General features: G+C 37.3%; 1 protein-coding gene across 2 annotated transcripts in view; it reads left to right on the top strand.

Annotated features, from left to right (window-relative positions):
* The window catches only part of LOC5577491 (protein aubergine), a 56,227-nt gene that overhangs the window by 21,629 nt on the left and 22,708 nt on the right, over window positions 1–11,890 (top strand). Inside the window, exon 1 of one of the 2 annotated variants that reach the window (XM_021851615.1) lies at window positions 9,267–9,468. The exons of the other annotated variant lie outside the window; for it this stretch is intronic. Within the exon in view, the coding sequence (XP_021707307.1) occupies window positions 9,456–9,468 (13 nt within the window). The 5' untranslated portion in view covers window positions 9,267–9,455. Of the gene's footprint in view, window positions 1–9,266; window positions 9,469–11,890 lie in introns of those variants that run through there. 2 annotated transcript variants of the gene reach the window in all.

The raw sequence follows: 11,890 nt of genomic DNA, 5'->3' as shown, positions 1-11,890 counted from the left end.
TGAGTTTAAGTCAATTTTAAGTTAATTACGGAAACGTCATTGAATTACATGTACTTTAATGGTATTGAAAGAAACCAATACGTTTGTTCTAGAAATGTTAAAAACAACATTGAACTTGATCTGTCCCACGTTACTAATAAACGCAAGTCAGTCTCGCGACTTGTTATAAGGACTCGCGACAAACTGTGTTGATAAGGGAGTCAAGTATGGGAAATATACTTACCCACAATTGTTGCAGTAACCCAGAGTGTTACTGTCCTCGGGGAGTTGTGGGAGCACACTTTTTTTGATGGAATTTTACTCTGTTGTGTTTTGTGCTGCATCTTCCTCGCACATTTTTCGTTGCCTCTCTGCTTAGCATTTATTCGCTCCCTTGCAAAGAGCCAAAGGCAGCACAGCTCTAGAGTATTTCACCGAACTCTAATGATGTTGAGGAGTATTAGCAAGCCTGGTCGTCACAGCAGACCTTCTCGTCGAAGCCAGTGAAGTTGTCTTCAGAGCCCGCGTCATTGTTCACCGGGTCGCATAAATGAGAATATATGTATGTATCTTGCCCAGTCCTCAAAATAAATGATGAATTTTCATGTATTTCATTAAACATTGATTCATATTTGTGAGCTATTTATAACTGTAGGGCGTGTGTTCTTCAAACGATAGTGCAATTAAAATTGTTGCCCTATATTTGTTAATCTGTATTAATCTCTGCTAACATTCATAGGAATTACCTAATTAAATTTCAAAACCATCCTGAAAGAATATTCGGAAAAGTAGTTTGTGGCGAATAGAGTTTTTATAGATTGAAATATAAAAAAAATAATAAAGTAAATTGTTTACGATTCTGCTTGTATTATGCTATGCGTGTACAAGAGATGTCAAACAACGAGCGAAAATGAACGAAAAGCAGATTAGGCGAAACGGGCGAAACGAGAACTGTGCGCCAGTTTTGAAAACAACTCGATCCAGTTGGGTGACAACTTTTGTAGCGAACGGACGGTGTTTGCTATAGTGTGTTTATATGTTGGTTCGGCTCAAGTTTGGCCGCTTAGTTAGGTTTCGGTTACTACATGGCGCAGTCGGTTAATGGTAAGTTGTGTTTATCTCTACAGGAGATAAACATCGAATGTATTTTTATTGCCGGGAAGAGAGTTTTCCGAGCAATATTAAATGTTGATTATGGAGAGAGAGTTCTCCAGGGCCGGAAAGAGAGTTTTCCGAGCCAATGTAAAAAAAAAAGATTGGAGAGAGAGTTCTCCAAGGACGGAAAGAGAGTTTTCCGAGCCGGATTTTGGAAAGAGAGTTTTCCAAAATCAATCCAAATTGCCGGGAAGAGAGTTTTCCGAGCAATGTGAAAAGTGGATTATGGAGAGAGAGTTCTCCAAGGATGGAAAGAGAGTTTTCCGAGCGGATTTTGGAAAGAGAGTTTTCCAAAATGTATTAAAATGTATTGCCGGGAAGAGAGTTTTCCGAGCCAATGTAAAAAAAAATTGGAGAGAGAGTTCTCCAAGGACGGAAAGAGAGTTTTCCGAGCCGGATTTTGGAAAGAGAGTTTTCCAAAATCAATCCAAATTTCCGGGAAGAGAGTTTTCCGAGCAACGTGAAAAGTGTGAGAGAGAGTTCTTCAAGGATGGAAAGAGAGTTTTCCGAGCGGATTTTAGAAAGAGAGTTTTCCAAAATGTATTCAAATTGCCGGGAAGAGAGTTTTCCGAGCAATGTTAAAAGATGAATATAGAGAGAGTGTTCTCCAAGGACGGAAAGAGAGTTTTCCTAGCGGATTTTGAAAAAAAATTGAAAATGAATCCAAATTGCCGGGAAGAGAGTTTTCCGAGCAATGTGAAAAGTTTGTTATGGAGAGAGAGTTCTCCAAGGCTGGAAAGAGTTTTCCGAGTCGGATTTTGGAAAGAGAGTTTTTCAAAATCAATCCAAATTGCCGGAAAGAGAGTTTTCCGAGCAATGTGAAAAGTGGATTATGGAGAGAGAGTTCTCCAAGAACGGAAAGAGAGTTTTCCTAGCGGATTTTAGAAAGAGAGTTTTCCAAAATGAATCTCAATTGCCGGGAAGAGAGTTTTCCGAGCAATGTTAAAAGTTGATTATGGAGAGAGACTTCTCCGGGGCTGGAAAGAGAGTTTTCCGAGCCGGATTTTAGAAAGAGAATTTTTCAAAATGAATCCAAATTGCCGGGAGAAGAGTTTTCCAAGCAACGTTAAAAGTTGATTATGGAGAAAGAGTTCTCCAGAGCCGGAAAGAGAGTTTTCCAAAATGTATTCAAATTGCCGGGAGGAGATTTTTCCGAGCAATGTGAAAAGTGGATTAGGGAGAGACAGTTCTCCAAGCTCGGAAAGAGAGCTTCCGAGCCGGATTCTGGAAAGAGAGTTTCTCAAAATTAATCCAAATTTCTGAGAAGAGAGTTTTCCGAGCAATGTGAAAAATGTATTAGGGAGAGAGAGTTCTCCAAGGCCGGAAAGAGAGTTTTTCGAGCCGGATGCTGGAAAGAGAGTTTTCCAAAATGAATCCAAATTGCCGGGAAGAGAGTATTCCGATCCGAATTTGGTAAAGAGTTTTTCCAAAGCGAATGCAAATTGCCGGAAATAGCTTTTCGAGCAATGTAAAAAGTAGATTAGATTTTCGTTCAACTCCGATTGAATTTGAATGTGATTTAGAATGTATTTCATTTTGATTGGATTTTATTTAAGATGGATTCAAATTTGGATTTCATCTGGTTTAGAATTTTATAAATTTGGATTTAAATACAATTTCAATTAAATTTTGTTTGAATTTTGATTACATATAAATTGGAATTAAGAATAAATTTTGATTTGATTAGTCTCTAATTTTGGTTAGAAAAAGGATTGGTTTTGGATTTGATGTAAGAAACCAATTTATCAAGTTTAACTACATTATAATCATAAGTGTGGAGAAGAGGGCGAATGTGGCGAATAGAGTTGTTATAGATTGAAATATAAAAAAAAAATAAAGTAAATTGTTTACGATTCTGCTTGTATTATGCTATGCGTGTACAAGAGAATGATGTCAAACAACGAGCGAAAATGAACGAAAAGCAGATTAGGCGAAACGGGCGAAACGAGAACTGTGCGCCAGTTTTGAAAACAACTCGATCCAGTTGGGTGACAACTTTTGTAGCGAACGGACGGTGTTTGCTATAGTGTGTTTATATGTTGGTTCGGCTCAAGTTTGGCCGCTTAGTTAGGTTTCGGTTACTACATGGCGCAGTCGGTTAATGGTAAGTTGTGTTTATCTCTACAGGAGATAAACATCGAATGTATTTTTATTGCCGGGAAGAGAGTTTTCCGAGCAATATTAAATGTTGATTATGGAGAGAGAGTTCTCCAGGGCCGGAAAGAGAGTTTTCCGAGCCAATGTAAAAAAAAAAAGATTGGAGAGAGAGTTCTCCAAGGACGGAAAGAGAGTTTTCCGAGCCGGATTTTGGAAAGAGAGTTTTCCAAAATCAATCCAAATTGCCGGGAAGAGAGTTTTCCGAGCAACGTAAAAAGTGTGAGAGAGAGTTCTTCAAGGATGGAAAGAGAGTTTTCCGAGCGGATTTTAGAAAGAGAGTTTTCCAAAATGTATTCAAATTGCCGGGAAGAGAGTTTTCCGAGCAATGTTAAAAGATGATTATGGAGAGAGTGTTCTCCAAGGACGGAAAGAGAGTTTTCCTAGCGGATCTTGAAAAAAAAAAAATTGAAAATGAATCCAAATTGCCGGGAAGAGAGTTTTTCGAGCAATGTGAAAAGTTTGTTATGGAGTGAGAGTTCTCCAAGGCCGGAAAGAGTTTTCCGAGTCGGATTTTGGAAAGAGAGTTTTTCAAAATCAATCCAAATTGCCGGAAAGAGAGTTTTCCGAGCAATGTGAAAAGTGGATTATGGAGAGAGAGTTCTCCAAGAACGGAAAGAGAGTTTTCCTAGCGGATTTTAGAAAGAGAGTTTTCCAAAATGAATCTCAATTGCCGGGAAGAGAGTTTTCCGGGCAATGTTAAAAGTTGATTATGGAGAGAGACTTCTCCGGGGCTGGAAAGAGAGTTTTCCGAGCCGGATTTTAGAAAGAGAATTTTTCAAAATGAATCCAAATTGCCGGGAGAAGAGTTTTCCAAGCAACGTTAAAAGTTGATTATGGAGAAAGAGTTCTCCAGAGCCGGAAAGAGAGTTTTCCAAAATGTATTCAAATTGCCGGGAGGAGATTTTTCCGAGCAATGTGAAAAGTGGATTAGGGAGAGACAGTTCTCCAAGCTCGGAAAGAGAGCTTCCGAGCCGGATTCTGGAAAGAGAGTTTCTCAAAATTAATCCAAATTTCTGAGAAGAGAGTTTTCCGAGCAATGTGAAAAATGTATTAGGGAGAGAGAGTTCTCCAAGGCCGGAAAGAGAGTTTTTCTAGCCGGATGCTGGAAAGAGAGTTTTCCAAAATGAATCCAAATTGCCGGGAAGAGAGTATTCCGATCCGAATTTGGTAAAGAGTTTTTCCAAAGCGAATGCAAATGGCCGGAAAGAGCTTTTCGAGCAATGTAAAAAGTAGATTAGATTTTCGTTCAACTCCGATTGAATTTGAATGTGATTTAGAATGTATTTCATTTTGATTGGATTTTATTTAAGACTACTGGTCCCGGCAAACTTCGTCTTGCCATCAAGTAGGCTGTTGAAAAATGCTATGGATCGTCCCATACAAAATGACAGTTCCGTTCACTCTCGTTTTTCCGACTTTCCCGGTGAATATCCGAGGATTTTTATACACACAAACACGTCGGAACCCTTGACGAACAAAACGGAGAATAAATCATTCAAATCCGTTGACCCGTTCATTAGTCATTTCGTGACATACAAACACCATTCCATTTTTATTTATATAGATGGATTCAAATTTGGATTTCATCTGGTTTAGAATTTTATAAATTTGGATTTAAATACAATTTCAATTAAATTTTGTTTGAATTTTGATTACATATAAATAGGAATTAAGAATAAATTTTGATTTGATTAGTCTCTAATTTTGGTTAGAAAAAGGATTGGTTTTGGATTTGATGTATGAAACCAATTTATCAAGTTTAACTACATTATAATCATAAGTGTGGAGAAGAGGGCGAATGTGGCGAATAGAGTTTTTATAGATTGAAATATAAAAAAAAATAAAGTAAATTGTTTACGATTCTGCTTGTATTATGCTATGCGTGTACAAGAGATGTCAAACAACGAGCGAAAATGAACGAAAAGCAGATTAGGCGAAACGGGCGAAACGAGAACTGTGCGCCAGTTTTGAAAACAACTCGATCCAGTTTGGTGACAACTTTTGTAGCGAACGGACGGTGTTTGCTATAGTGTGTTTATTTGTTGGTTCGGCTCAAGTTTGGCCGCTTAGTTAGGTTTCGGTTACTACATAGTTGTTAAAATTCCTGTTAGATTTTTTTCAATTCTGGGAGGATGCCAAAAGTCTGGAGGATTATCTGTCTGAGAACGAACAGTAGTAATTCTTACATGAATCTTTGAAGAAAATCTGGGATAAAGTTTAGACATATTTTCTGAAAAGATACATGGACGGAACCTGAAGAAATCATATATGAAGGAATCTTCTAAGGAACCCATGAATTATTAACTAAAATGGTTTCATAGGGAATTATTGGTAATTTGTATTTTTTGCAGGAATCCTCAAAGGTACAAGAACACGAATGTTCAAAAATAAAATCCACATGGAACACCCGAATTATTCAATGAATTTGCAACATTCAAAAGAGTAATGAGTTTTACTTAGTGTGCAAGTGGTTCCAAAAACCTCTTTCATATATGATGAAAAATAATACATTTCACGTGTTGTTCGCAACCATTCCTCTGTATACTTAATAGCTTCCTTTTTTCTCATATGGTGTCCGGTATTGGGTGCTGTCCGGTACTGGAGGATCTCCCCCCAGTAATTTAAGAGTCCTCCAGGTTCAATTCCCATCTTTGGGCAATTTTACTGGATCTTGCCACTTTGGACTTACTTCGGCAAGGAGTATTTTCGCTACATACGCGTTGCATTCCGATAATTTGTGCGAGAAAAACCTCTCCAAATCCAAAACGAATTATGCAGGTGGGTGCCCACAAACGATGTTTTCTCACGCATTTGGTAGGCAAAACGGATTGTTGAAGTAATTTCTGCAAGAATTTAAAAAAAAACAGTTCTTAAGGAATTCTAAAAAGAATTCTTACCATAATTTATAGTAATTTTCTTTAAAAATTCGGCTAGTTTCTTGAAAAAATCTTCGAAGAAATTATCAGCGGAATTCCAAGACTATTTACGCAGAAATCACTAGAGCAATCCGATAATTAATTCTGGAACAACCTTTGAACGGCTTAACATAGACAACGGTGAATACATGGTGCGGGCAGAGGTGGAATCCTAGATATAATTCTAAATACCTGAAGAAATATTTGTTAGAATCCTTGGAAAAACTCAATGAAGATTTTTTGTAATTTTCTGAAGATTCTAAGAGGTGTCTTATTTCCACATAAATTCTTTGTAGAAACTAAAGCATCCTTTATTCAAGTCATACTTTGAAGAATCTCTTGAGGAAAAAAATGGAAAACTTTTGGCAGAATCACTGAAAAGATCCGTTTGAGTATTCCTTTTACTGATTTCTAGATGTATCACTAGAGGCACGTTTGGAGTATTGGAAGGGATTTAGGAGTTAAATGCATGCATTTTTGGTTAGTTGCGTGCATAAATTTATAAAGATATGTCTAAACAAAGTTTTGAAAAGTTTTTGAAGGAATTCTTAGATATTTTTTGTGAAATGCATGGACAAATTCTAGGAGTAATTTTTGAAACGTTTTCATATCATTCATGAAAAAATATCGAAAATAATACTTGAAGAAGATCCGAATAAAAAATGAAAGTATTCCAGAAAAATATGCAGCAATCCTACGATGAGTTCCTTGAAGAGTTCACAGGGGAATCCTTTAAAAATTACTAATTCCTGGTAGAACCTGGAAGACAAATTTTCGAAGCAATTAATGAAGTCACTGGAATCAATAAGATGCATATTAGATAAATCCTGGAAGAGCATGAAATCTCTAAAGTTCATAAATATAGACTCAGAGGTGACTAGTGTAACTTATACAGAAGTTTATGAACACATACTTTAACTTTATATTTGAAAAAAAAAAATTCTGGAAACAATTCTGAACAAATTCACATTTATTGAGGAAATTCTGAAGATACTCCAAAAGGTATTATCGGAAGAATTTTTGATTTTCGATGCAATCCATATTACAATTCCTGGAGAATATAATAAATAATTCCCTGAAGAACTTCTTGAAGAAATCCTTTGGCGCATCGTGAAATAATTCCTAAAGTATGGCCCAAATATTTCCGAGGCCATTTTTTTAATTTATATTTTTCGAGCTGAAATATTAATCGGCGTGAAAATACAAAATCGGCGGCGGGACGCAGACCAGCGTATGGCGCGCCGCCGATACTTCAATTGGCGTCGGCGGGACGTATAATCAATCAGCGGCGGCGGCGTGGCGCGGCGGCGCACAGGTCTACTTAGGTGCGCTGTTTTGCTAGTGGGACTGGTTTGCATTTATGAGCATGCTCTGCAGTGAAGGTCGAAACCACACTCCAAATTTTCAAGAGCACAAATATCCAAACTGCCGTTTAATGTTTGCGTCCCTGACCCATTTTTAAAACCCAACTTTCGTGATTTTTTGTCTCTAATATCCACAATTTACAGCCGGAATTTTATAATTAAAAAAAAAATACTGTGGAACACGCTTTTGTCTCAAGCATCAAAATACCGCTATTTACTCAATTGAGGGCTGCTGAATCAATAGGGCGATATTTAAAACTGGAAAGGCAATAGATGGCTCTTTTTCAGTGGTAGTAAAAACGAAAACCTGAAGCAATGAAAGCACCACGGAAGATGAACTAAACACAAAAAGTTATGTGTTCACTTTATACTTGATTTCTAATCACTACTTTTTTGATCCAGTTTCCTGATTGCAAGGAATTTACGATTTTCATTATTTTCCATACGTTTTGACAGTTCTCCGACTACCATTCTTCCAGGCGCTTGTGTTGAAAGTTTGAGAAATTTGAGAATCCAGCGTAGCGCGATCAGTGAGTGGAATACAAACATCAGTGTCGCCGCTCGGCGGCCGGTAAGAGAAACTGAATGTTCGAAAGGTTGTTGTCGTTTTCAAAAATATCGTAGTACGTCTAGTTTTTGAGATATTGTCTGTTTAAAATGCAAAATTTCACTATTTCTGCCAATTGCATGCAAGTTTCCCAGCTTGTATGGCAATTTATTTGTTTAATTTATCACAGAATTCAAACTTCATGTGTCAAATAATACTTATGAACAAAGTCCATAATACGCAGGTATTTTTTGGTGGTACAGAAAAGTATTGTATTTTGCCGTATAAGAGAAACGAAGAATTTTGTATGGAGACTGCAAGCATGTTGAAAAAGTCTATTTTTTCGTGAAATTTCAACTAAATTATATCTAAATTGAAAGTTTAAGTTTTATTTTGCATACTTGGTGAACAAGATCACTAAAAAAATGATAATTCATACCTTAAGTTCCATGTAAACATCAATAGAACCAGTGTTTCATACAACTTTGGTGATCTGTAGTTAAAAATTGTGACGTGCTGGAACATTTATTCAAGTTTCGTGACCTGTACTGACAACCTCAGACGGACGATCGGCTCCAGATTTATACGGATGTGACGTGGGCTCTGTCCGAAGGTCATTTGAGACATTTTCATAATTATTTTGCAAGAATCAACCAAAAATGCAGGGTTTCGAACCAAATTTAAATCCGATTTCTACTCCTTTGCTTAAGCCGTAAACCACATTTACTCATATGATTGGACTAGGTTTAAGGCCTTTAAAGCTAGGTATGCTGTTCGGCTCAAGAAAAGTAAAAATTTCTGCCCAAGAGATGGTCAAAAATTTCCTACAGTGAGCTCCATTTGAATTGACATTTCTTTTCAACTGCGTACTGCGATCAAATAAAAATGCTTTTCTTGAGCATTTCTTGCAAGAAATGTCCCACGCATCGAAATAGGCAATTACTTTTCTGTTGAAGTGCATACTTCGCTTAAGCGGTGGTGATGAAACCGCTTATGAGACATTCACTCAAAGTGAACGTTCTTCCCCTACTTACAGATCAGCAACAGTTGATTCAAACTTGCCCACTGGCGAGCAGCGCCTACCAATAGGCCAAAGCTCTTTGCAGCCATTTAGCTGAACCAAAATCCCTATTGTTTCACATGTCCAACTGTTTGTTCAATGTGTTGTGGTAATGTTTTGTGCATGACATCTACTTTGTTCATAAGTTTTTGAGGTTCTTCGATTGTTTTGTATGTTTTAAATGTTCCAAATTGGTGCTGATACTAAATAATCGAACATAAACTAATCGTACTCGAAAGTAAAAGTGATACGAAGGAAGGAATTGACAAAATCTTGAGATGGCTCCAAGAGGTTAGTGAGTTCGCATATTTATTGTGGTTTATTCACTTCACTTGGCGATCAGTGATTCGATTGCTTGAGTAATATTGTGTATTTCTTTCACCACTGGACTGCGAAGTGCGGCATCATAAATGGCAAAGTACGAATAAAAGTGCGGGATTTCTTCGAATCGTGTTGGTGTCTTCAGAGCACTAATTGTTTGAATTCCGAAGCATCAGTCTGCTGAAGACATTGACTTTACTTGATGCAATCACTAAGGCAATCACGCATTGTTATTAGCATTTCCATTTTTGTAAAAACTTCTGCAATAGTCCAGTGGTGAATGAAATGCGCAATAGGACATTTCGTATAAGGACGTTTGGGATAATGGAAAATGAAATAAATAAAAAATGATGACGTGGTTTATGGACCGCCCCTTTCATTGATTTATTAGCAATGTAAAAGTTTAATAGTATCTATGTTACCAGTAGTGTAATAATATGCAATCCCCAAGTGAATACAAATAATTTTTAAATTGTACCAAATATTTTTAATAGAGACTCGTTTGTTTCTTATTGAGAACAAACAATGAAACACAGTGTATGAATCTTTCTTTAAAACAATTTGAATTTGTAGAGCTTTAGTAAATTTTATAAAAATTAGATTTTCTGGGCTGAAATACAGTATTTTTTACGGAATGTACCTACACAACTATTTCGTTAAGCCTTGATTACACTACGCGAGCAATGCACGAGAGTGCGTTCAGAAAAGAATCGTTCTATATTCGGGCGAATCGTTCGAGGCTCTGTATGAACGAACTGTTCGCCCATATATTGCGGTTCTTTGGAAAATTTCCCCGTCTTGCGGTAGCCACTAAGTTCTACCGCAGCTGTCGAAGCTCTACCGCAGACTTAGGAATCATTGTACCATTGAACGAAAACATATAATCAAAGTATGCTAGTAGAGTCCAGAGCACGTTGCAGAAAACAATTGTCATTAGCGTGGTTTCCAAGGTATCATCGCAGACGATGCATCGATTATGCTTTGTGAAACTCAGTAATGTGACAGCTGCGGTAGCTTTCTGTTCAACCGTAGCACGAAAAGTTATCTCTAATGGGAAGTACGTAACTTCAACAGAAAAGTAAATGCCTATCTCATTGCGTGGGAAATTTCTTGCAAGAAATGCTCAAGAAAAGCATTTTTCTTTGATCGCAGTACGCAGTTGAAAAGAAATGTCAATTCAAATGGAGCTCGCCGTAGAAAATTCCTTGTCCATTTCTTCCGCAGAAATTTCTAGTTTCTTGAGCGGAACAGCATACTTAGCTTAAAATTCCAATATTACACGCAGGGCATAAAAATTAACGAGGTATGTGACATGTGTGACATGTATCGTAACATGTGACGTCACTCCTATCGTACCATATACCTTCCGGACCACTACATCATTTTTTCCGCAAATTTGTTCGATGTGGATAGGAATGATGTCGTCAAGTAGCTGTCAGTTTTCGGAATATATCAACTTCTTAATATAATACATCGTGATTACACGGTTCGAACAAACACGTCTGTGGTTCCATGACTGACGGTCGTAGCAACCAGTGTGTGTGTGTGTTTTTTTTTATTGATCGTCAAAATATCACTGCTGCTGTTGCTGTTATCAGAGTATACTAACTCCAAACGATTTGCCTGAACTAAACTTTCTATAGTTCCAGATATGAATTTAAAATATTTCTCAGGAATTTATCTGTGATCTTTCTAGTAGTATTTTCGAGGAATTTTGCTGCACCTCCCATCAAAGACTCTTCCAAAAATACATGCCATAATGTATTGGATTGTCTTCAGGAATCACCCTATAGAAATTTCGAGAAAATGATTTCATCGGAAACTCAGGAACTTCACGATTTCTAGAAATTCCTTGACGACATCGTCTATTAAATGTTGCAGCCTATCCTCCCATACCAATATACAGATTGCATGTCCAGCGTTTCCTTCAAGATTGCTTCCCAAAGGTTCCAATAATGCTGTTTCAGCAAAAAGCAGCATATACACTGCATTCAGATTTCTCATGTTTTTTAGGATACCCACCTCGAGGTGATGATAACTTCCATTATGAGAATTCACTAAAAAAGTCCATACATTAACTTCAAGTCGTATAATGTCCAAAAAAAATTATCAAAAAAATAGCCATAATTACTGAAGGAATTTCTCAGACAATAGGGTGCAGAGCTACTTGGGCACTTTCATGATTCATTTTGGCATAGGGGGGTTTTCTCGACCGAATTGTCTAAAACTTCGCAATGAGAAGCGCATCAGTACGGTGCATATTGTGGCCAAAGATGAGTTCTGTAGCTTTCAAAAAAAAAAACACTGCCGAAGTGAATCAAAAGTGCCAAGAATAGGATCCGGCTCCCTACATAGCAGGAATTTCAGTCGAAAAATTTTCATCGGATGAATG

This window comes from Aedes aegypti, chromosome 3 (assembly GCF_002204515.2).
Source record: "Aedes aegypti strain LVP_AGWG chromosome 3, AaegL5.0 Primary Assembly, whole genome shotgun sequence".
NCBI classification, from domain to species: domain Eukaryota; kingdom Metazoa; phylum Arthropoda; class Insecta; order Diptera; family Culicidae; genus Aedes; species Aedes aegypti.
The sequence above is the reverse complement of the archived record's forward strand: the minus strand, read 5'-3'. Positions and strand labels throughout refer to the sequence as shown.